General features: G+C 43.0%; 3 protein-coding genes across 5 annotated transcripts in view; 1 reads left to right on the forward strand and 2 right to left on the reverse strand.

Annotated features, from left to right (window-relative positions):
• The window catches only part of rec114 (REC114 meiotic recombination protein), a 27,547-nt gene extending 18,667 nt beyond the window's left edge, over positions 1 to 8,880 (reverse strand). For both annotated transcript variants that reach the window (XM_061964487.2, XM_061964486.2), the window contains exon 1: positions 8,714 to 8,880. In XM_061964487.2, the coding sequence (XP_061820471.1) occupies positions 8,714 to 8,800 (87 nt within the window). In that variant the 5' untranslated portion in view covers positions 8,801 to 8,880. The remainder of the gene's footprint in view (positions 1 to 8,713) is intronic.
• Positions 1 to 26,991, reverse strand: part of LOC133608890 (UDP-glucuronosyltransferase 2B37-like) — a 696,509-nt gene that overhangs the window by 218,106 nt on the left and 451,412 nt on the right. The gene's annotated exons all lie outside the window — the stretch shown is intronic.
• hcn4 (hyperpolarization activated cyclic nucleotide-gated potassium channel 4) overlaps positions 24,824 to 26,991 on the forward strand; it is a 309,786-nt gene continuing 307,618 nt past the window's right edge. The window contains exon 1 of the mRNA XM_061964494.2: positions 24,824 to 26,357. Coding sequence (XP_061820478.2) covers positions 25,633 to 26,357 — 725 coding nt within the window. The 5' untranslated portion in view covers positions 24,824 to 25,632. The remainder of the gene's footprint in view (positions 26,358 to 26,991) is intronic.

The raw sequence follows: 26,991 nt of genomic DNA on the forward strand, positions 1-26,991 counted from the left end.
TTGATTGTCATGTCATGTTCGGATGTACATTGTGGACGCCCTCCTTGCTCCACAGTAAGTTTTTGCTGTCGTCCAGCATTCTGTTTTTGTTTACTTTGTAGCCAGTTCAGTTTTAGTTTCGTTCTGCATAGCCTTCCCTAAGCTTCAATGCCTTTTCTTAAGGGCACTCACTTTTTGTTTATTTTTGGTTTAAGCATTAGACACCTTCCCAGGACACGCTGGGAAGACTATCTCTCCCGGCTGGCCTGGGAACGCCTCGGGATCCCCCGGGAGGAGCTGGACGAAGTGGCTGGGGAGAGGGAAGTCTGGGCTTCCCTGCTTAAGCTGCTGCCCCGGCGACCCGACCTCGGATAAGCGGAAGAAGATGGATGGATGATGGCATTAGACACCTTTTTACCTGCACACTGCCTCCCGCTGTTTCCGACATCTACAAAGCAATTAGCTACTGATATGGAAGAGTATTACACGGTTACTCTGCCGAGCGCTAGACAGCATCGGCACTCAACAACAACACATAATTTGCAGACTATAATTACTAGTTTGCAAAAAATATTTTTAACCTAAATAGGTGAAATTACTTAATCTCCCACGGCACACCAGACTGTATCTCACGACACACTAGCGTGCCACGGCACAGTGGTTGAAAAACACTGTTCTGTGAACTAGGGCTGGGCGATATATCGATATATCGCGGGTTTGTCTCTGTGCGATATAGAAAATTACTATATTGTGATATTCGAGTATACGTTCTCACGCAGTTGCTTTTAGCTGCTGGCATTACACTACAGGCTCTTCTCACTCTTTCTAGTCTCTCCTTCTCACAGAGACTTAAACAAGTGCACCTTCTTACATACGTCACATACTGTTGCGTCATACGCCCTCGCTGAGCAGAGAGGTAGCGACATGGTAACGTTAGCTGTGATGCTAGCGGTGCGGTGCGAGTGGTAATACGAGAGAAAGAAGGTGCGAATCTGGTAACAAATGAAGGAATAATTAATTCCCAAGAAAAACAGCACGGGATCCATTGTCTTGTGGTGGTTTGGCTTCAAGTGGGAATATGTCAAACAGACAACCGTAATTTGTCAAGTGTGAGGAAAAAGCGTAGCTGCGTAATGCTACAAAGAGTATCATTACTGCTAATATGTAGCATCATTTGAAAAGTCACCTGCTAGAGAATGAAGAGTGCTTGAAACTGTGCATGTCAACATCTCCATTCGGTGCCACACCAACAAAATGCCGAGGCAACCATTTCCATATCAACACCGTATGAAAAAAATAGTCCACGACATAAGGTGATAACCGCAGGAACCTACCACATAGCGAAGGACGAACACAATTTGATTTCCTATTATGCAGCTCATTTTTATTTGACAGTTATTGAAATATCTTGTGTGACATCATGCACAAAAGTGCACTTTATTTGTTTTAAACTATTGTAGTGGCGTTCTGTACAAAAAGTGCACTTTAATTTAGCGTTGTTTTGATATGTCATCTTAGTGACACCATGCACAAAAGTGCACTAATAGCTTGTTTTAAAATGTCTCTGACAATCTTGCACTTTCTGTTTTGAAATGACATGAATGTTTGTGCCACTGCTTAATAACTGTTTAATACATACAGTTTTGCTAAATTGACTTAGTTGTGATTTCCCTCTCTGCATGAAAGTTTAAAAGTAGCATATATTCTAACTTGTCCTTTATTAGCCAAATTCTCCGAAAACACAACTGCTTTAAAAGTATTAATATACGCACTACCTTAACAGCTTGGTGGGAGTTTTTGAAAATAACTGGGTCCCCGCTCACTCCATTCCAATTTACGCCTATTTGGAATAATCCTGATTTTCTTTTAAACAAGAAGCCATTGAACTTTCCAACATGGTATGATAAGGGAGTCGGATGCCTTGGGGATATCATCAATGCAAACAGTTTTATCTCTTTTAAAAGTTTAATAACACAATATGCAATCAATCCTAATAAATTTCTAGAATATATACAAATCAAATCTGTAATCAGCGCAAGATTCAACAAAACAACATGGGAAAGTAATCCTACGACCGTTAAATTCTTCAAAACATCTGCCCCCAAAGCTTTATCCAAATTATATGCTCTCTTATCAAAAATAGATAACACAATAAGTATTCCAACTTCTAAATGGCACTCAGACGTATCAACAAGCTGTGACCCAGAATTCTGGAAACAAATATGCCTCAATACTACTCGTTTGATTAAGAATCCAAATGTACGACTGATTCAGCTCAAAATACTTTACAGAATACATTACACCGGTCTAAGAATGTATAAAATGGGTTTAGCTGACTCTAACATCTGTGTACACTGCTCAGATAATAAGATAGATAATTACTTGCATTCAATGTGGTCCTGTGCTCCCGTGAGTAACTTTTGGCTTGGAGTGTGCGAGAACCTATCATTAGCGTTAGAGATTCCTATTCCCATCTCCCCCGCACTCTGCCTGTTGGGTGATCTCTCCGCAACTGATCTTGATATAAACAAAACATACCTCCTTATAAATGAGTTAGGCATCGCCAAGAAAACTATTCTCATAAATTGGAAATCAAAAAATAATTTATGTATAAACCTTTACAAAAACATTTTATTAGATTATGTAGTTATGGAAAGAATGTCTGCTGAATCAAACCAACGACTGACAGAATTCCGATCTCTTTGGGCACCGCTAATTAATTTTCTGACCTGACTCCCTTGGGGGCCGGGGCTGGGGCTCTGTCCCGGGGGTCTTGCTCCGTGGGTGGGGGGTCCTGGGTGCCGGGGGGGCCGTGTGCCGCGGGGTCGGGTGGGCCTGGGGTGTGTTTCCTGGTTCCGGCCTGGCGGGCCGATCCGTGGGTGGTCTGGTGGCTGGGGGTGGGTGGAGGTGCCTGGGCGGGTGTTGGGGTGCGGGTGGGGCTGTGGGCGGCCGCCTTGGGTTGGTTGGGGGGACTGTCCCTCCCGTGGGTGGTTGGGCGGGGGGTTGCGCCCGTGGGGCTGGGGTCTTGCCGCTGTCGGGCGGGGGTCGGCTCATGCCCCTCTGGCTCCGGGTGTCCGTGGGCTTCCTCCTTCCCCTGGGGCGCGGGGCGGGGTCTGCCCGGGGTCGCCCTGCGCTGCGGCTGTGCGGGCCTGCCTGGTGCCGGGTTGGGGGGACTGCTTGCCTCCCTTGTTGGGGCCCCGGCGGTGCTGCCCGACTGCCCTGCGGGAGTCCCCCTCCTGTGTTTTACTCTGCCCTTATTTTTTTATTAATTTTATTTATTTATTTTAATTTATTTTATATGTATATATATATATATATATATATATATATATATATATATATATATGTATATATGTGTATGTGTATATATGTATATGTATGTATGAATGTATGTATGTATGTGTGTGTATATATATATATATATATATATATATATATATATATATATATATATATATATATATATATATATATTATTATTATTATTTATTTATTTTTTTTAATCTATTTAATATAGTTAACTTATTCTGTTAAATTATATATGGGTACGCGTGTATGTGGGTGTGTGTACGTTTGTATATATGTATGGTGAAATCTGTGTGTATGTATGTAGGTACATATGTATGTGTCGCTGCTCCGGTGTGCATTGCTGATCGCGGCGCCGGGTCTGCTGAGGTGCCGTGGCATGCCGGCTGTGGGCGCAGGGCTGGGCCCTTATGGCTTTTTGCCGGATGGGATGCCTGGTGGGTGGTGGGCGGGGGGGGCCTGGACGTGCGGGAAGGGCTGCGGGGTTTGGTGGCGTTGGGCACTGTTGGCGACCAGGCCTCTTGTTTATTTTTATTTATTTTATTTTATTTAAAGGGTTTATTTTTATTTTATTTTTTTTATTTTTTTTTATTTCTATTTTTTTTTTTTTTGTGTGTGTTGTGTATGTATGTGTTTGTGTATATGTGGGCTTATGTATGTGTGTGGGTGTATTAATGTGTATATATGTGTGGATGTGTATGTTTATATGTATATGCATGTGTGTGTATATGTGTGTATGTGTATGTATATGTATATGCATATATGTATGTGTGTATGTATGTGTATATGAATGTGTAGGTGTGTGCATGGGTGTGGATGTCCGGTGGCTCAATTGGCCTGGGTGTGGATGAGTTTGGGTAGGTGGGTTGGTGGCCTCGGTGGTAGCCGGGGGTGTGCGTTGTTGTGGTTTACGGGGTCGGTCGCTTTTTTGTTTTGGTTTCGGCGGCCGCGGGTGTTTACGCTGCGGACGGGCGGTGGTGGTGATGGTTGCTGCGGTGATACCAGCGGTTGGCATCGCTGTGTTGGGTTGGAGTGGTTGGGGGACTGTGGCTGGTGTCTGTGCACTTGTGGGGTTGTGGGGCTGGCTGGCGTTGGCTTGCCGGCTGGTTTGGGGGCTGGCGGGCGGACGGGATGCATTGGCTTCTTCCCCCGTTGGGGGGCTCCTTCCCCTGGCCGGGACTCGTATGGGCACGTTGCTGTGTGGATGGCCGGGATGCGGTGTTTGCATTGGGCGTGGGGGCTGTGCAGTTTTTCTGCGTTTGGTTGCCGGTATGGGCTCTGCAGGGTTGGGTTGGGGCGGGCGGGGGCTGGCTTTGTTTGGCGGGGGAAGGGCTCGCGTGGCGTCACGTTAAAGTGGTCTGGTGTGGGTCACGGGCTGTGGCGGGGGGTGGCGGCCTCCTGGCCGTAGTTCCTGGTTGTCGGCCGCGTGGACTGGGGTGTTGTCCGGGCCCTCTACTCCTCCTACTTATAGCGCACACAGTCACACATATATAGGACTTTGGGGATTGTCCTGCGGGGAGGCATGGCGGGGGGTTGAGGATGCCTCCAATGGGGCTCCAGTCCTCCTGTCTTGTCCCCTGCTCGTCCATCCCTCAATCTTAGCTGCATATTAGACACTTAGGATTTGGGGGGCTTGGTTTGGTTGGGACCCACCATGACCTTGATGTCCCCCAATTTTAATCGCATTATTAGTTCCCACAAGCATACATATCTCACTCACGCTACAGTACACACATCAATAGGGACTGGAGGTCGGCTGTAACGGCTGACCTCCTAATTTTAACTACACAGTAGACACTCTGGGGGCCTTGTACACATGCATGGGGGGTTTGGGGTTCGGCGCACCCCTCATTGCCTCGTCGGCCGGCGGGGACTGCGATCTGGTGGCCTGCCAGGCTTTTATTCATTTATTATTGTTATATATATTTTTTATTTTTAATGTATTTATTATTTTGATTTTTATTATTTACTTATTTTTTATTTTATTTTATTTTTTATTTTTTTTTAAATCTTATTATTTATTTGTGTGTGGCGTCGCGCGGGTCTCACTTCCTGTTGGGTGGGGTCCGTGCCCGTGTGGCCCGACCTTGCGCTGTGGGGTCTCTGTTGGTGACTTGATGTGGTGGCGGCGCAGCCCCCGTGTCTGGTCTGGATGCTGTGTCTCGGTTGTTTGGGCGGTGGTGTGTTTGTGCGGGTTTGGGTTGGGGTGGGGGGCCTTTTGGTTGGGGGGGTTGTTGGTGTCTCTTGTTTGCGTGTTGGCGTTCGGACTGACTGGCGGGCTGGCGCCGGCTGGTCTCCGTGGTCCTGGTGGCGTGTGGTTGCTGGTCGCAGTTTTTTTTTTTGATCGCTTTGATTTGATTGGCTGGTGCTGGCTGTCTGGGGTTATTGCGGCTGCTGTTTCTACTGCCGTTTGTTTGTGGTGTGGGCGCCCGTGGCTGCTGGGTCTGGTGCAGGGGTGTGGCTGATGTTGTGACTGGTGGCAGCGCGCGCGCGTGATGGCTGTCGGGGCTGACGAACTGTGTATATGTATGTATATGTGTGTGTATGTATGTATGTTTACATATGTGTATGTGTACATATGTGTATGTATATGTATATATGTGTATGTGTGGGTATGTATACATGTATGTGTGTATGTGTATGTATATATGTATGTATGTATGTATATTTCTGGGGGTACGCTCTGGGCCTGCCTGTCAGACGGGGGTCGACGCCTCGGGCTACTGCATCCGAACTGCGTGTCTGGAGCTCCTGGGTCCCGCTGTCCATCCCTTCCGGGTGCCCGTCTTGGTTGGGGCCTGTTGGGCCTAGTCCCTGCGTCTATTGTGGTAGCTTGGTGCTGCAAGGTATTCCGAGGTGCTGCGAGTTGGCCAGTTGCTGGGGTAGTGACCTTGTTTGTCAGCATGTCTGTGATCTTTTTTTAATTCTTTTTTTTAATTAATTAATTAATTAATTTATTTATCTATTTATTTTTTTAATATATTTTAGTAATATTATTTTTTAATTTTTCTCCTCCCTCAGGGGGGGGGCTCGGCGGGGCGGTTGCTGGTTGTTCCATCTCCATCGTTGGGGTCCCTGCGGGTGGGGTGGGTGGTGCCTGGGTGGTCCTGCGGCGGCCGGTTTGGGTGGGGTGGCCGGGGGCTGGCCTCGCCGCGCTCTCCGGGGGTGGGGGGTGGGCTCGTGGGGGCCCGGTTGCCGGTGGGGCGGGGGCGGTCTTCCCGTCCGGTTGCGGGGAGTCTCTGGGTCCCTCGGGCGGGGCGTCTCGCCTTTCTGCCCATGTGGGGTGTGGTCTCTCGCTGGCTTGGGGTCTGGCTGTCCCCTGCTTTTCTCGTGCCCTGTCCTCTGCCGGGTGCGTCTGTCTGCGGCCTGCTGCTGGCCCTTGTGGGCGGTACGGTGGGTCGGGCTCTGGGGTTCCTGTCGCTGGCCGGCTTGGCTGCGTGGGGGCGGTGGTCCCTGGTTCCCTGGGCACCACGCCTCCTGTTTGTGGGTTGGGCTCTCGGGGGTGATGGGGCCGTGCTCTGGCTCCCACGCACTCTGGGAGTCGAATGTATTGTACATGCAAATTCACATATGCTCACATACGTACATAGGTACCTACGCTCCCACATACATACACAAATACAGTACATATTTACCTACCTAATGTTCGTACATCCACACGCACATTCAATATACAAACATACACATACACATACTGTACATATACATTCACTGTACAAACACATATACACACATGCTGTACATATACATTCATTGTACAAACACATATACACATTCTGTACATATACAAGTACATATGCATACTTACACTCATGCACATAATCACGTTTCATCAAACATATATTAACGTTGTTGCCCTAGGGTAAACTGGGTGTAACACATGGCACACTGACAAAGCTTAACCTATTGTGACTATAACAATCTACAAGGTTAATGTAGGTTGCTTCTCTTTCTCCCCCTCCATTTTTCTGCATTCTTTCGTATCTCAAGTTATCATTACGTATATGTATTGTTGCATTTAAACAACTGTATTGTTGATAATAAAGGTAAATTATTGGTATTGTTCATTATCAATAGCGCTATTTCTATTGGTATTTGTATTGATCCATTTGTAGTGTAATAATGCTCATTGTCATTTCTGTATTATTTTTTATTTTTCGCTAACTGCTTATTTGCTATTACTTTTACCATCATATTTGTACATGTCATATTTGCTGATGTTGCTCTATTGTTGTTGTTGTTGTTGTTTGCTGTTGTTGTTTTTGTCTCTCTGTCTAATCCCCCTCTTGTCCCCACAATTTCCCCCTGTCTTCTTTTTTTTTCTCTTTCTATCCCCTCCTGCTCCGGCCCGGCTGCACTAAATGATAATATAAATACATTTAATAAAGTCAAATACAAATAAGGCAACAAGAGAAGTATCCTACACTTCTCTTTTGTAAAGTAAATCTGAACAGCCGATATGGGCATCTACATCAACTATATGATTTGCCTGAGAAGCTGGACAGGACACCAAAAAAAAAAAAAAAAAAAAAAAAAACTAGCATATATTAATGCAGTATGAACAACAATGTTTTAATGTAGACACATAGAATCATCATACTGCTGTGATTATATGCATCAAGTGTTCATTCAAGGCTAAGGCAAAATATCGAGATATATATCATGTATCGCGATATGGCCTAAAAATATCGAGATATTAAAAAAAGGCCATATCGCACAGCCCTACTAGGAACCCATTTGTTACAGTGTATCGCAATATTCCATTTTTGATGCACTATGAATTATAACAACCGCCATTTTAGAGGTAGTCTAACATAACATATACAGTAAAGGCAGAATGTTACACTTCTAGTTGCTTAAAAACAACATCAATCATAATTAGCAATATTTTTACATCAATAACTTCTGTAAAATGTATTCAAAATGTATCCAGTGTTCACTGATATAATTTGCACAGGGCCAACAATGCAAGTTACATAAACATAGCTACATAATAAAAATTATGCTGGCTTTTTTTGAGACTTTTATTAGTAGATTGCACAGTACAGTACATATTCCGCACAATTGACCACTAAATGGTAACACCCGAATACGTTTTTCAACTTGTTAAGTCGGGGTCCACGTTAATAAATTCATGGCTACCATGTATGATAGGAAAAAAAACATTAAAAACGTCGATATGACGTCACATGCGACACACCTGATGTTTTGGGCGTTATCTATCTATCCATCTATTTACTACCGCTTGTCCCTTACGGGGTAGCAGGGGGCGGGGGGGGGGGGGGTGCTGGAGCCTATCCCAGCTGCTAATTAAGTACAAATAGTCCAGTAAAGTGTTTAAAGTAAAGTAAATTAAAAGACACATACTACTTAACTAGCAAAACACTGACGGTATAAACTAGCATCTTTAGACGGGGGTTCATTTTACCTTCCATGGTTCCCCCGTGGTGGTCTCATCCTTTCCTGGAATAAAGCGCCCATAACGCTTCAACCTCCACTTCACACTCGTGGCCATTTCTGGTAAGTTGTTATCACTATTTGAGTATTACTTTTGTCGTGAGCTCACAGACGCAAGAGGTGTTTCTCGCTGAGAGGTTGATGTGCGCACTTCACGTTTGCGCACGGAAGTTGTGTCTTTGTTTGAATATTGTTTCAATAAAGTTTGATTGTGGGGGAGGGATATTGGCGCCAACACGTAGAAAATGGCGTCTAAGGTAGGCTTGAGGCTTCACTTTAAAAAAAAAAAGAAAAGCACTATTGGGTGAGTTTTATCTTCATACAGGTAAGTTTCTTGATACCAAACTTGTTTTTTGTGCCTTTAAAACTAATATTACAAAAAAAAACATGAACAAAAATGGAATAAAAGAGTATACAGGTGAAGTAGAATAGAATAGAAAGTATTTTATTGATCCCTGGGGTAAATTCAGCACCACAGTTCTATCACAATAGACAAGAATAATAAATAATATAATATATATAATATACAGTATATAATATATAATATGTGTGAATGTGAGTGTGAATGTTGTCTGTCTATCTGTGTTGGCCCTGCGATGAGGTGGCGACTTGTCCAGGGTGTACGCCGCCTTCCGCCCGATTGTAGCTGAGATAGGCTCCAGCGCCCCCCGCGACCCCGAAGAGAATAAGCGGTAGAAAATGGATGGATAATATATAATATATAAATAATATAAATATATTCTACATATACTCTACATTTAAGTGCAGTCAAGAAGGAACATATGCCATCATGGAAATAAAAAAAATTAATTAAATTGTTAAATGTATCCAGTGATTATACTATAAAGTTATTTTCCATTTAACTTTACCAGTTTTAGATGATTTTTATTCAAAATCGCTGAATTTTCACATTTGTCGTTCAAAAACTGAGAAGAGACGGTGCGGTGATCAGCAGCCAGTTGAGGCACGTCACTCAGTTGTGCCTCAACATGGATTGCGGACTCGGGCTAACTGCTGGCCTGCTGTGCAGTGAGACCGTATTGCTATATGAACTATATTATACATTTCCATAGTTTAGTTAGCTGAGGTATATAATGTACAGTGTATTTTGTCAACAACTGTATGTGTGTAAAGTATTTCTTGTGCTGAGCAATCATAAAACTGCTGTGAAGGCGCACTGTGTGAGGCTCGCAGTAATCCCGCCTCCTGGTGCCGGTTAATGCACCCCCGCGCAGAATGCACCCCCCGACGGGAGCGCCACACCAACCAAAGCCCACACCCAAACTCTCCATGTGCAAGACCGAATCCACCCAAAAGAAGTCACTTAACAAGAAGCCAAAAAGTGCAAAAACAACAATGCTCGCGCCGGAGGAGCCGTGAACGACTGCAGGGACACAACATTAGGTACACCTGCAGACTGCAGCACGGATTTCATATTTCATTCATTCACAACTCCTCCAACATGAACACCACTGTTCCCGCACTTATAAGTAAAGGTAAGACCATAATAACGTTTTTTTTAAGTAAATGTTCTTTTTTGTGTGCTACAATTTCTATGTGTAAAGTTAAAGTTAAGTTAAAGTACCAATGTTTGTCACACACACACACACACACTAGGTGTGGTGAAATTTGTCCTCTGCATTTGACCCATCCCCTTGTTCACCCCCTGGGAGGTGAGGGGAGCAGTGGGCAGCAGCGGCTCCGCGCCCGGGAATAATTTTTGGTGATTTAACCCCCACTTCCAACCCTTGATGCTGAGTGCCAAGCAGGGAAGAATGCTGGTATGAGCTTTTAAACATAACCCGTTAACTGCTGCCAATCAAATGGTGAATAAGATACTCTTTAGGGTTCATATGTTTGTAAATCTGACTGTGATGAAGTCAGTGCCTCACCAGCCATCAACCTCATCGCACGTCACTGCATTATACAGTCTGATGGCTGTCGGTATGAAGGACCTCATGTGTCGTTCTGTGTTGCATTTTTGGAGTCTGAGCCTTCCACTGAACGTGCTCATTCTCCCCGCAAGGTCCAAGTGTAGTGGGTGGGAGGTGTTGTCCATAATGGCTAGGAGTTTTGCTAGACTTCTCCTCTCTGACACCACCGCCAGAGAGTCTAGTTCCACTCCCACCACGTTACTGGCCTTCTCTACCAACTTGTCCAGTCTGTTTGCGTCCCTCGTTCTCGGCCCGTTGCCCCAGCAGGCCACGGCGTACAAGAAGGCGCCCGCCACCACCGACTCGTAGAACATCTTCAACATCTTTGTACAGACGTTGAAGGATCCTAGCCTCCTGAGGAAGTAGAGGCGGCTCCGTCCCTTCTTGTAGAGTGCCTCAGCGTGTTTTGACCCATTCAGCTTGTTGTCGATGTGTACTCCCAGGTATTTATAATCCTCAACCATGTCCACCTCGACCCCCCTGATGGAAACAGGGGTCGCCGGAGTACTCCTCCTCCTTCCCAGGTCCACAACCAGCTCCTTGGTCTTCATCAAGCTGGAGGTGGTTCTTTCCACACCATGTGACAAAGTCCTCCACCAGTGCCCTGTATTCCTCATCATCACCATCCTCAATACACCCTACTATCGCAGAGTCATCAGAAAACTTCTGAAGGTGGTAGGACTCTGAGTGATAGTGGATCTCAGTGGTGTAGATGGTGAAGAGGAAGGAGGAGAGAACTGCCCTGCGGGGCCCCGGTGTTGCTGACCAGCCTGTCAGACACACAGTCCTGCAGTCGCACGTACTGTGGTCTGTCAGTCAGGTAATCAACAACCCAGGACACCAAGGGGGCCTCCACCTGCATCGTCTCCAACTTCACACCCAGTAGCCCAGGCCGTATGGTATTGAAAGCACTGGAGAAGTAAAAAAACATGACCCTCACACTGCTCGCAGGCTTGTCTAGGTGGGTGTGGGCTCGGTTCAGCGGGTAGATGACAGCGTCCTCCACTCCCAGTCTGGGCTGGTAGGCGAATTGGAGTGGGTCCAGGTGGGGCTTGACCGTAGGAAATACATCATGGAAAAGTTGCAATGTTGACTCTAATAACACAAAGCTGTTTTTTCTTTGAAACTGTCATTGCTCAAAAAATAATGTTGTTATGAAATATTGACCAAGTGAAGGCTCCAATTAATTCACCTCAAATATTCCACTTTAAAATATTTTTTGGGGAAAATATTGCATAGTTTGTGTGCTTGCCATTAAAACAATGTTTTATATGACAAAAGGGCATAGAAACAAACAAACAAACAAAAAACATTAAAAAAACCCGTATAATTAACAGATAGATCTGAAGTTGATCTATAGATTTAAGCGTCGGAAAAATAATAATGTATGACCTTTTTTAACATGTTTATGAGTGTGGCCCTGTTGGATCACTGAGCCTTTTAGTGGGATTTTGTTCTAAATTTTCATTTCTTTAAAAAAACATAAAAATCAATTATGAACTGTAAGACAATAGAAAATCAGTACATTCTTGTAATAATGCACATTTAGTACAGTTTGAAAAGTGCAAACAGAAAAAGTCTGTGGAAAGGTTGTAAAAATAAACACTTCGTTCCTCAAAGGCCATGACTGTAGAGTTATAGTTAAAAAAAAGAATAAGAGTATTGAACTTGTGAACTCAAAAGCTGTTTTTCCATTGTAACTTCTTTTAAGCTTTTGGCGCCGTAAGGGGCTGTTTGTATTTTAGAGTAAAACTCAGTCTGAGCAAGACATTTAATAATTTAGACTGATAATGAGCTCACTTCTAATTAATTCAGCAGAACATTTGTTCCGCACATCAGTCCACTTAATTTTCATGAAGGAGGAAATCCTCTTCACACACCCAGTGGAAGATGGAATGCTGACGACTAAGGCTACAGCGGCCTAGATGTTGGGGAGGTCAGCTGCCTGAAGAACTTGCATCCGCCTCTTTGCTGCCCCTTCTCCTTTTTTTTGAAGCATTGTAGTGAGGCTGTCACACATTTTAATAAAGCTCGTTCATGGAAGTGTTTAGCCTGCCAATAGAGATGAAAATGTTGCAAAGTGGCACAAAGGTAATCTACAGTGGTATAAGAAAATTAATGTATCTGCCAACCAGATGAAGCCAGTGATCTCTCCCAGATGCCAGAGAGCTCGGGGCTACAGGTGAACCCGCACGTTTTCCCTCTGTGAGGTCAAAACACTTGTGGACATAACATGATAGCATGATGCTTAAGAAGGCTGTAAACTGGCAATCTCACCTTCAGATGGTGAGAGAAGCTGGAGCCTTTGTCTTGTTAGGTACTCGTCGGTGCCCATGGAAATCATTATGTCTAATAAGAAATGAGTCCATGCATGATACAATCAAGGTCAGCAAATGTGGTTACATTCTACAATGCTCCAGCTTTTTTTTTTTTTTTATCAATGCTTCAAATGGGAACATGACTTGATTACAGACAAGGAGAGGTGTACACTTCCACAATGTCTGCCACTTCCTCAACTCGAGCATCTTCTGTCAACCTCAGCAAGGCTTTTAGACGCTTTGGAAATTTCTCACCAATTCTGATTAAATACGACAAGACCAAGTTCTGCAGCAGGCCGCTGATTGCAGAGTTGAGTGACAGCCATCTCGTCACCACTTGGCGAAAGATTTTTGGAATTCAATGTCACGAAAATACCCAGGGCACATGGGTAGACTTTGTCTCTCAGCACCCTTGGAAAATGTGTGCAAAACTGGACCATAAGTGCCCGATAGTGAAGGAGCTGGTCAGATCTCTCTGTGAGGTGGCTCGCTGGAAATTTTAGAACGGTCTGCATTACTTTATTTACCCTAAATACATTGATTATGGAATTTTGACGTTTACTAATCGATTCTATAATCGTCCATGTCCGCATTGCGATGCATCTAAAAATCAATTATTTCCCCCACCTCTAGTATCCACTGTTACATGTTACTTTTTTTTTTACCTTTCAATTTGTTCCGGTCTCTCTTTCACTTTGACTCCCTACCTCAAGCCTATGATGTTCCTGCATGGCATTAGTGTGTTTACGACCGGCAACATTACATATAGTAATAATAACAGTATCAGCATTTGAGTTAAAAACATAACCCAAACCCTGTAGTAATGTAGACATGATTAAATAATTATCATAATGAATTAAATGTACCTTAAAAATAACGTTGCATCAGTCATCAGCTGTTTTCCTTTATTATAACAAATATGATTGTTAAGTCTTTCCTTACACCCTGATGCTCCACCAGACAGTCCATTCTCTTCCCTGACTTTATTAATTATTCTCATGTTAAAATAAAATTGTTTGTTTAAAAAGTAACCACAGGCTAATATACATTTAACTCATTCATGACCTCACCTGAACTTTCTCAGTCCACATTTCATTACTTCACCTCCCTCACTACTCTATGTAATATCATTCTATTGTTAGACATAATTGCACATTATACATGTTGATAATTAGTTGATTATAGTTAGATGTTGTCTTTGTGTTACACTGTAACTGTTACTTACAGTGACATCACTCTTTTTTAAATAACAGTAAGCTTTGCTTCTGTTTAATATTTTTTTAAGTGTTATTTTGCTATCTGGAAGGGAATGACAAAACATTTGAGCTACACTGTTGATGTTACTTAGGAACACTGATGAAGTTAGCAATTAAATAATGGAGAAGTGACCATGCCAGAATTTAGATGACTTAATTCAAAAGACATGGTTTCTAAATGTGGCAGGAGCGGTTGAATTCAATACATCAATGTTGAAGTTGCAGCGGGTGCTGAAGCCTATCCCAGGGACAAGCGGTAGAAAATAGATGGATGGATGGAATTTTGAAGCAAAAGCTGACAAGGCCACTGGGGATAAAATGGCCCCGAACCAGTACGAGTTTTGTGTTTTTGTGTCATTCTTAGACGCCAAACAAGACAGTGAGCTGAATACAAAAATACACACTTTATTTTATATAATTATAGTTACAAAAGGCATTAAAATAGTGACATGATGACAGAAATCATAATAATCACACACATGAAAAAAAGCAAAGCAAAAGTAAATAACTTCAAAATATCAATCAATCAATCAATGTTTATTTATATAGCCCTAAATCACAAAAGTCTCAAAGGGCTGCACAAGCCACAACGACATCCTTGGTACAGAGCCCACATAAGGGACGTCGATGTGAATGACTATGAGAAACCTTGGAGAGGACCGCATATGTGGGTAACCCACCCTCTTTAGGGGAGACCGAAAGCAATGGATGTCGAGCGACATAATATTGTGGAAGAACAGTCCTTAGTGGATCTAACATAGTAGTGAGATAACATAACAAAATACCTAAGGCAAAACAACACACCAAACTAAAGGTTAGACTGCACTAAAATATACTTAAAATTAGTCACAGCCTTCACATGACACACTCAAGTCAGCGTGGAATATGCGTTCTAGTGTTTGGAGCGCGAGGCCTGGGCCGACAACAAATTTTGCTCGACAATTAATTGACCTACTAATTATTGCCAATATACGATATTATTGCCATTATTTTTTTGAGACCAAATTAACCACTGATATGATGACAATACATAATAATAATGGAAGTATAACCTTTCAAATGCAATCGACTTGTGTTTCTCTTATATGTATATAACATTGTAATTAAAATATAAAGTTTTAAATAAAAAGTTCAATAAAACAAACAAATGGTATAAATAAAATATACTCAGTCTGTTAGCAAAATGTTGTACTTTAATAAAGATCACAACCAAAATGAAGGTGGGGGACTTTCAAATATACGCAATCAAAACAATAAGCAAAATAGCTAAATCAAGTTATTGTGACCAAAATAATCACGGTTATCGTTAATATCATGGTATTGTTGAACGTGCTCAAAAAGTACATATACACACTCTAAAATCTTCTAACCAAGTTGTATTCTTTTATGAACTAAAATAAATAGCCACATAATATTCTTTCTTGGCAGATGATGATGCGTGGTTGGGGCGGGGGTGTGGTTAAGAGGGGAGGAGTATATTTACAGCTACAATTCACCAAGTCAAGTATTTCATATATATATATATATATATATATATATATATATATATATATATATATATATATATATATTTTATTATATATATATTTTTTTTTTATTATATATATATATATATAAATAAGAGAAATACTTGAATTTCAGTGTTCATTTATTTACACATATACACACACATAACACTCATCTACTCATTGTTGAGTTAAGGGTTGAATTGTCCATCCTTGTTCTATTCTCTGTCACTATTTTTCTAACCATGCTGAACACCCTCTCTGATGGTGCATTCTGATTCGTCTCCTTGTTGTGTGCGCAGTTGTGCACTCTTTAAAAGCCGTAGATGTTATTGTCACATACAGTAGATGGCAGTATTGCCCTGTTTAAGAGTGTCACAACATTGCTGTTTACGGCAGACAAACTGCTTTACGGTAGACGAAAACGTGACTGCTGTTGTTGTGTGTTGTTGCCGCGCTGAGTGGACGTTAATAAAACTGCCTAACAATAAACCCACATAAGAAACCAAGAACTCGCCCTCCATCATTCTACAGTTATAACGTCATTGGGCAGGCACGCTGTTTTATTGTGGGAAAGCGGACGTGAAAACAGGCTGTCGACACGTCACTCAGGTCCGCCTAAATTTCGGGAGATTTTCGGGATAAAATTTGTCCCGGGAGGTTTTCGGGAGAGTCGCTGAATTTCGGGAGTCTCCCGTGAAAATCCGGGAGGGTTGGCAAGTATGCCAGCACTGCACTGTGATGCTAGCGGAATCGCTTCACTGCACAAAGAGTCAAAGACACTTATGAAGGTCAAGATCATTCACCCCCTTCTTTTCATTCCGTTACAGCATAAACGCGCGGAGCCACTGAAACCGATGAAAAGCTTAAATGCTCTTGATGCATGCACATGACGATTTATCGACGCTGGAAAACTTACCGACTTACCGTCTTAATTTTCATTCATCGTCGGTTAATTGACTTATCGAATATCGGCCCAGGTCTATGGATCGCACCTGAACGCACCTCCCGACAGAGAGACGCTGTGATGCGCTGGGCGACTCTACCACACGCTTTGAGGGGGTTTTAGTGTGGACACAACCCAGTTCAAAGGCTGTCCCAAGACACACAGTGGTCAAAGTGACGGCTATTTATGTCGGCAGCCTTTATGGTGTTGCTGCAGATCTCGTGCCTGCCGTGAAGGCACGCAACCCCACACAGCGGGTAAAAGGGGAGAGCTGGAAATGAGATCTCAAGACAGGAGCCCAGGACTCGCAACACACGCCAAAGCGAAGCACCCAGAAACACAGAGTGCTGTCAATCAAACAGCGGTGCAGTACGCCATATCGTGAACTGGCATGTGCCAGCCATATAGGAGGCTTTACATGCTGTTTGTTGCCACCCACTAATTACATTACAGGTGCGGAGGACAACAACATGCCACATATATATGATTATAAACAAACAGCAAGACTTTATAAACAAGCAATATTCATGGCAACATTCTCAACAGACTGTCTGCTAGTGTCGCAGTACAGCCTGCTTTCTCACCTGCTCCCACAATTAGCACAGGTGAAGGAAGTCACATGACGCTGTGCACGCGTATACTTCCGCGGTGTATTTTTTGGCTAGAACAAATGCGCCCAACAAAACCCCCCCTCCATACTCTCGTGACGGTGCTGTGAGCTCATTGGCCACAGAGCAGGAAGGGCAAGAAATCAGTTTGCCAAAAAAAAAATGTTTTAAATGCCTTATCGTTCATTAATTTCATTGACATTTTACAGACTGTTTTTGATTCCTATGGTAAGACTAGACAAAGTGTGTTGTTTTACAGCTTATGGGATGCAAATCTTTGTTTCTAAATACGAGACCATTCCAGTTTTCTAAGGACGGTTGGCAACCCTACTCAGAGATGATGATATCTGAAGTTAACTGTGGACAAGAGCAAAGCGACACAAATGCACTATCCATTGTACTACAGCTCATTTACATATTTCCTTCTTTGTTTTAGTTTTTTTTTTTTTTTTGAAAGATTTGCAGAAATAGAATACAAAAATCACTGTGTCCTACTTTCCCCTTTGGGCATTGTAAATATTCAGCTTCCTGTTGGTGAAGAACCATGACATGCACATTCCAGAGGAATGAATATTTGACCTACATGGAAAAGCTTTACATGCAATGGAAAGAAAACACACAGCAAACATGAGAGAATTAAAAATGAAATTTTGCACAGTGCACATATTTAGTAGTCTATCAAGACATTCCTTTTAGACAATGAATGACTGAACATAACTGACGTTTCATAGGATATTGTGAAGATTTTAGATTGTGTTCCCCTTTTTTGTGATGTCACTGCAGAAATCTCATGGTTATAGTAAAGAGGAAAAGTGTGATGAAAACCACAGAAGTGGAAATGAAGGAGATATCAACAAAAGTGGTACATGTCTCTCTGTTCTGAATGATCAGTCCAATAGAATGCACAGAACCACGTTCAGTAAACTGCATCCTTGAGGGTGAGTAGCCTACATACAGTACATGTGTTTTTTTCTACTGCATATACCCATGAAAGTTATATGTGGGCTGTATAGCTGAGTTTGGGTGACAGGTGGGCTACCCTAGACAGGACTGTCAATCACAGGCAGACAAACTACCTATTGGAGCCTCATTTTTTTTATTGGTTTGGCTTTGTCTTGTGTCAGGTCTCCACAGGTGGCAGTTTAGCGTTTTCTTCATAATACACTTGTCGTAATCAGGCAGTCAACAACTTCTTGCAGCAGCATCATAACATCACATTGTCAGTTTATTGTTTGTACGTTTCTGTTGTAACCTTTTGGGGTATTAAATTAGGACCTCACCCACACTTGGACAAGCGTCTCGACAGATTTTTGCTTAGTGCTAGTGAAGAGTCAGTAAGCTGCTGTATAGCCTCTGAGTTGGTAAACGTTTGTGCTAGAGTATAAATCATGCCTTGCACCTGTACAGTAGAAGGTTGTGGCCATAAGCCAAGAAGGTGGTCAACTTTAAAATTCAATTCAGACCTGAAAACATTGCTATGAAGATGCGGGAAAATGCTTGTTGGCACCGAGTATTTAGTTTTTACCTGAAGAGGTAAGATTATGAGGAATCCATCATCTGAACAAGGAACACAAGTCTTGTGCTGAAATATATAAACATCCTGTCAGTTGGCATTCCAGTGAAACTGGACATTGTTTAGTAAGTAATTGTTTTATTACAGTATGTTCTAGTTTGTATATCTTGTTTAGCACCTTGCGATACTGCTCCATGATGCTTACACCTGATTTCCACAGGATGCGAAACAGCGTCTACCTTTTCCTCACCTTTTACGGGGCACCTTGTGGCGGCCCATCAAAAAGGTGTTTTGTTTGAATTAAATTAAATCATTACTGTGATAAAATAAGGATTCCTCTGGAAAAAAACCTGATCTGTTTTTACTTATTATTAGGGCCAGACTTCCACCATAGGAGTCAGTTTTTGCAAAGAAACGTTTGGAGTTATTGGTTTTTGGCTGCAAAATTTGCACAAAATTGTCAACATTCCTTTTTTGTTATATGTGCATTGAGACTAAACATTTTTTTTCTTCTTAGAAACGATTCAATTGCAACCCACATCAGCAAAATGGCATATGAAAAGCTCCACAAAAAACATGTATATGCTCATAAAAAGGTAAATTGAGGTATCTGTTTTTGCACATGAACTCTTGCAGCATATAAACCATTGTTGGAGGTTTTTAGAGGCCTTTAGGTGGAATAGATTAGACATAGATTTAATCCCCATTACCTCTTGCTAGCGTTTACTTACGAATGAGGCTGCACAAAAAGAAAGACACATTTGTTCTTATCTTACATGGAGATTGTGAATGATGGGCAATATTTAAAAAAAATAAATGCAGTACTGCTGGTCTGGTAATGATTTATAATTCTGAAATTTTATTTCTGGAACTGATTATTTCCTTAATTTCCTTAATTATGAACACTTTAGAGGTCAACCAGCATCTGTATTGCTGTGGTTTTACAGTAGGCTACAATTCCAATATAACCTTGACCCATTTGTAACAAGGTTAACGAGTGAATTATGGATCTATAATAGCACAAAATTATACCAATTACTTTCAATTAGGGCTGCATCCCTGTTCACCATCAATCTATTCTGCTCTCAGACAATTAAAAGGACCTGCACTGATCACCGATTTTTGCTTTCCATGCAGTATAGGGCATTGTTTTTCAACCACTGTGCCGCGGCACACTAGTGTGCTGTGAAATACAGTCTGGTGTGCTGTGGGAGATGATGTAATTTCACCTAATTGGGTTAAAAATATTTTTTGCAAACCAGTAATTATAATCCGCAAATGTGCTGTTGTTGAGTGTTTGTGCTGTCTAGAGCTCGGCAGAGTAACCGTGTAATACTCTTCCATATCAGTAGGTGGCAGCAGGTAGCTAATTGCTTTGTAGATGTCAGGAACATGGTTTGTTGTGATCACAATATGCGAGAGGCACCGTGTAGGTAAAAAGGTATCCAACACTTAAACCAAAAATAAACAAAAGGCGAGTGCCGCTAAGACAAGGCATTGCAGCTTAGAGATGGCCATGCAAAACAAAACTAAAACTGAACTGGCTGCAATGTAAACAAAAACAGAATGCTTGACGACAGCAAAGACTTACAGCGTGTGGAGCAGACGGCATCCACAAAGTACATCCATACATGACAATCAACAATGTCCCCACAAAGAAGGATAGCATCCGCACAACTTAAATAGTCTTGATTGCGAAAACAAAGCAGGTGCGGGGAATAGCGTTCAAGGAAGACATGAAACTGCAACAGGAAAATACCAACAAAAGAGGAAAAGCCACCAAAATAGGAGCGCAAGACAAGAACTAAAACACTAAACACAGGAAAACACCAAAAAACTCAAAATAAGTCACGGCGTGATGTGACAGGTCGTGACAGCACACCTACTTTGAGACAAGAGCTATAGTGAGGCATGCTTGGTTATGGTTTGAATTCATATCCAACAATTGCGAGAACAACTTTTTATTGTCAATATTGGCTGCTGAGTTTCATTTGTTTTAATGTTTTCTATTGGTGGTGTGCCTCTGGGTTTTTCAATGAAAAAAATGTGCCTTGGCTCAAAAAAGGTTGAAAAACACTGGTATAGGGTACCAACTAGGGCTGGGCGATATATCGAATATACTCGATATATGGCGGGTTTGTCTCTGTGCAATGTAGAAAATGACTATATTGTGAGTATTCGAGTATACGTTCTCACGCAGTTGCTTTTAGCTGCGGGTATTACAGTACAGGCTTTTCTCACTCTTTCTTGTCTCTCCTCACAGAGACGTAAAACAAGCGCACCTTGTTACATACATCTTTTTTTTTTTTAATACACTGTAGCACTTTGAGATTGTTTACTCAATATAAAGTGTTTTTTTACAAATAAAATCTATTATTATTATTATTATTATTATTATTATTATTATTATTATTATTATTGTTACATACGTCACATACTGTCGCGCGTGTAACATCAAAAGCCCTCACGGAGCAGAAAGGTAGCGGCATGGGTCAAGTTAGCAGTGCCAGTGGTAATACGAGAGAGAGAAGGTGCCAATCTGGTAACAAATGGAGGAAGAAGAATTAATTCCCAAGAAAAACCGCACGGGGTCCATCGTCTGGCGGTGGTTTGGCTTCAAGCGGGAAGATGTTGAACAGACAACCATAATATGTAAAGTATGCGGCAAAAGCGTTGCTACAATAAGTAGCACCACTGCTAATTTGTAGCATCATTTGAAAAGTCACCCGCTAGAGAATGAAGAGTGCTTGAAACTCCGCATGTCAACATCTCGGCCGGTGCCACACCCAATAAAATGCTAAAGCAACCAGCACAGACCCAATTGAGCCTGGTGTCTTCCATTTCCACATCAACACCGTATGAAAAAAATAGTCAAAAACAGAAGGAGATAACGTCCGCAGGAACCTACCACATAGCAAAGGACATACACTATTTGATTTCCTATTATGCAGCTAATTTTTATTTGACAGTTATTGAAATGTCTTGTGTGACATCATGAACAAAAGTGCACTTTATTCGTTTTTAACGATTGTAGTGGCGTTCTGTACAAAAAGTGCACTTTAATTTAGCGTTGTGTTGGTATGTCATCTTAGTGACATCATGCACAAAAGTGTCTCTGACAATCTTGCACTTTCTGTTTTGAAATGACATGAATGTTTGTGCCACTGCTTAATAACTGTTTAGTAAATACAGTTTTGGTAAATTGACTTAGTTGTGATTTCCGTCTGCGTGAAAGTTTAAAATGAGCATATATTAATGCAGTATGAACAAGAATGTTTTAATGTAGACACATAGAATCATCATACTGCTGTGATTACAAACCCCGTTTCCATATGAGTTGGGAAATTGTGTTAGATGTAAATATAAACAGAATACAATGATTTGCAAATCCTTTTCAAACCATATTCAATTGAATGCACTACAAAGACAAGATATTTGATGTTCAAACTCATAAACTTAATTTTTTTTTTGCAAATAATAATTAACTTAGAATTTCATGGCTGCAACACGTGCCAAAGTAGTTGGGAAAGGGCATGTTCACCACTGTGTTACATGGCCTTTCCTTTTAACAACACTCAGTAAACGTTTGGGAACTAAGGAGACACATTTTATAAGCTTCTCAGGTGGAATTCTTTCCCATTTTTGCTTGATGTACAGCTTAAGTTGTTCAACAGTCCGGGGGTCTCCGTTGTGGTATTTTAGGCTTCATAATGCGCCACACATTTTCAATGGGAGACAGGTCTGGACTACAGGCAGGCCAGTCTAGTACCCGCACTCTTTTACTATGAAGCCACGTTGATGTAACACGTGGCTTGGCATTGTCTTGCTGAAATAAGCAGGGGCGTCCATGGTAACGTTGCTTGGATGGCAACATATGTTGCTCCAAAACCTGTATGTACTTTTCAGCATTGATGGCGCCTTCACAGATGTGTAAGTTACCCATGTCTTGGGCACTAATACACCCCCATACCATCACAGATGCTGGCTTTTCAACTTTGCGCCTATAACAATCCGGATGGTTATTTTCCTCTTTGGTCCGAAGGACACGACGTCCAGAGTTTCCAAAAACGATTTGAAATGTGGACTCGTCAGACCACAGAACACTTTTCCACTTTGTATCAGTCCATCTTAGATGAGCTCAGGCCCAGCGAAGCCGACGGCGTTTCTGGGTGTTGTTGATAAACGGTTTTCACCTTGCATAGGAGAGTTTTAACTTGCACTTACAGATATAGCGACCAACTGTTGTTACTGACAGTGAGTTTCTGAAGTGTTCCTGAGCCCATGTGGTGATATCCTTTACACACTGATGTCGCTTGTTGATGCCGTACAGCCTGAGGGATCGAAGGTCACGGGCTTAGCTGCTTACGTGCAGTGATTTCTCCAGATTCTCTGAACCCTTTGATGATATTACGGACTGTAGATGGTGAAATCCCTACATTCCTTGCAATAGCTGGTTGAGAAAGTTTTTTTTTAAACTGTTCAACAATTTGCTCACGCATTTGTTGACAAAGTGGTGACCCTCGCTCCATCCTTGTTTGTGAATGACTGAGCATTTCATGGAATCTACTTTTATACCCAATCATGGCACCCACCTGTTCCCAATTTGCCTGTTCACCTGTGGGATGTTCCAAATAAGTGTTTGATGAGCATTCCTCAACTTTATCAGTATTTATTGCCACCTTTCCCAACTTCTTTGTCACGTGTTGCTGGCATCAAATTCTAAAGTTAATGATTATTTGCAAAAAAAAAAAAAAAAAGTTTATTAGTTTGAACATCAAATATGTTGTCTTTGTACCTTAACATTTGACAACCAAACAATTACACAAAGCGACTCAGTAAAGAATCTGGGTATTATCTTCGACCCAACTCTCTCCTTTGAGTCACACATTAAGAGTGTTACTAAAACGGCCTTCTTTCATCTCCGTAATATCGCTAAAATTCGTTCCATTTTGTCCACTAGCGACGCTGAGATCATTATTCATGCGTTCGTTACGTCTCGTCTCGATTACTGTAACGTATTATTTTCGGGTCTCCCTATGTCTAGCATTAAAAGATTACAGTTGGTACAAAATGCGGCTGCTAGACTTTTGACAAGAACAAGAAAGTTTGATCATATTACGCCTATACTGGCTCACCTGCACTGGCTTCCTGTGCACTTAAGATGCGACTTTAAGGTTTTACTACTTACGTATAAAATACTACACGGTCTAGCTCCATCCTATCTTACCGATTGTATTGTACCATATGTCCCGGCAAGAAATCTGCGTTCAAAGAACTCCGGCTTATTAGTGATTCCCAGAGCCCAAAAAAAGTCTGCGGGCTGTAGAGCGTTTTCTATTCGGGCTCCAGTACTATGGAATGCCCTCCCGGTAACAGTTAGAGATGCTACCTCAGTAGAAACATTTAAGTCCCATCTCAAAACTCATTTGTATACTCTAGCCTTTGAATAGCCCCCCTTTTTTAGACCAGTTGATCTGCCGTTTCTTTTCTTTTCTCCTCTGCTCCCCCCTATCCCTTGTGGAAGGGGAGACACACAGATCTGGTGGCCATGGATGGGGTGCTGGCTGTCCGGGGTCGGGACCCGGGGTGGACCGCTCGCCTGTATATCGGTTGGGAACATCTCTGCGCTGCTGACCCGTCTCCGCTCGGGATGGTTTCCTGCTGACCCCACTGTGGACTGGACTCTTACTGTTATGCTGGATCCACTATGGACTGGACTCTCACAATATTATGTTAGACCCACTCGACATCCATTGCATTCGGTCTCCCTAGAGGGGGGGGGGGGGTTACCCACATATGCGGTCCTCTCCAAGGTTTCTCATAGTCATTCACATCGACGTCCCACTGGGGTGAGTTTTTCCTTGCCCTTATGTGGGCTATACCGAGGATGTCGTTGTGGCTTGTGCAGCCCTTTGAGACACTTGTGATTTAGGGCTATATAAATAAACATTGATTGATTGATTGATTGATTATCGTGACATGGCCTAAAAATATATAGAGATATTAATAAAAGGCCATATCGCCCAGCCCTAGTACCAACCATCAGCACCCCCTATACCTGTGACCCCCTCCTCCCCTCAACTCTGTCGTGCGTTTTAAGAATGGGGAAGAGCATACCCCTTTAAACAAGGTGGGCTGAGCTTAGACTCGCAGCCCTCGCTCCTATGGCAACCCAACAGATCAGCAGCATGAATATTCACATCTTCACCTAAGCGCACCGTCGGCTGTGGATGGATGGGTGATGTCAGCGCCGCGCTCCGTGGAACGTCGCCGCGTCTACCCCCCCCACCCCCATCCATGATCGCCCTGCTTTTGAGCGGCGCGACGCTTCCTTGCAAGACGCCTCCACGAGGAGAGGGGCGAGCCTCTCTCCTCCGTGCGTGACCCTTCTCCTCCCACCCTCCGCGGCGCGTCCCTCACATGTCAGGCTAAGGTGACTTTCACGCAGTTTTTTCTCCCCCCACCCCCCCGCCCTACACTTTTGCGCACCATGTCGCCCAGGCGCAAATATGCGTGTGTAGGTCAGGGACGCGGTGGCCAAGCGGACCGCCCAGGCTGTGCGTGATGAGGACGCAGGTAGTGGAATTTTTGCCCAAAAGGAGACACCACGAATAACGGCATCAGCAAGGAGAGTGCGTGTCATGTGTTGCAAGCTTTCAGAGATTCAGATTAGCTCCACGCTGCTCACAAACGGATAAGAAGCGCTTGGGGCTGGTCGATAACAACAACCAAAAAAAATCGCCCCACTCCAAAAAAAAAAAAAAAAAAAAAAAAAAATCTGGATTCGTTTAATTTGCTCTTAGTGTCAAAATGGACAGGTTGCACTCGTCCATGCGTAAAAGGCTGTATAGTTTGCCCCAGCACATTGGGCACAAATCCTCCATCATGGGTGAAGGAGAAGACGCCGACAAGGACACGCGGAGGAAGAGCATCAGGATGAAGCCCCTGCCGTCGCCCACCTCCGGGGGAAGTTGCAAAGGCATCGGGGAGACCAAGAGCGGCGAGTCGGCCATCATGGAGACGGACATCGGGAGACCCATGAAGACCAGCTCCAACGGAGACTGCCGGAGGTTCAGGGGCAGCCTCTCGTCCATCACCAGCCGCCATGTGCACGACTCGGACTCGGCGGAAGAGAGGCGCCTCATCACCGAAGGGGACGTCACCCCGACCGAGGAGAGCCCACCGGGAGCTATCGGCGAGGTGGCCCCGGAGCAAGGCGCGCAAGGCGGCGGCGGCGGCGACGGCGGTGGAGGCGCCGGCGGAGGAAGTGGTAGCAGCGGTGACGCTCCTCCGAACGAATCCCAAACGGACGCCCAGTCCGGGTTCATAAAGTTGGATGGAATTGATCAGATCTTACCGGACGATGAGCGGTTGTACCAGGCCGGCTTCATGCACCGGCAGTTCGGGGCCATGCTTCAACCCGGGGTCAACAAGTTCTCCCTGAGGATGTTTGGAAGTGAGAAGGCGGTCGAGAGGGAGCAGGAGCGGGTTAAATCCGCCGGATTTTGGATTATTCACCCCTACAGTGATTTCAGGTAAACCTCATTGAGCTGTGTCACCTTGGAGTTTGGATATAGTCATCTCTCAATCACCAATATATTGAAATACAAATTTATAGGTACTTTGGACACGTTACAATGTATTCCCCCACATAGATAAAATGTGCATTTACTACTTTAGGATGCACATTTTTTTTCAAGAGGCCTGTTCTATAATGGAATAATCCATGGATAACATAATCTTTTCCCAGTATGGGAATTTAGCAGTCGTTCAAATGCAAATAAAAACACTACATTTCTGATTTATTAACGTATAAGCCCGTATGTTATACATTAACATAACGATCAATTAGCTGCTAAATTTATTCTAGGGGCTTCATTTGGGAAGAATTTGATTGTTAACTAATAGCATCTTGAAGCTATCAAGGCAAATAGGCGTGTACTACTAAATTACTCTTAACTAGTTTGAGGCCTGAAGAACAACGTTAGCGATGCCTTGTATTAATGTTATAAACATATCCACACTTATCTTTCTTGTGTTTGAAACTGATATTAAATATATTTTAATAAAAAGATAACACAGTCAATTAATTGTTTGCAAATGTATCAGTGGTCATCCTTCTCAGTGCAGCCCTTTTACATGCTTGACTTGAATCACAAATTCCCACTG

The sequence above is a fragment of the Nerophis lumbriciformis genome, linkage group LG06 (assembly GCF_033978685.3).
Source record: "Nerophis lumbriciformis linkage group LG06, RoL_Nlum_v2.1, whole genome shotgun sequence".
In the NCBI taxonomy this organism is placed as follows: Eukaryota; Metazoa; Chordata; class Actinopteri; order Syngnathiformes; family Syngnathidae; genus Nerophis; species Nerophis lumbriciformis.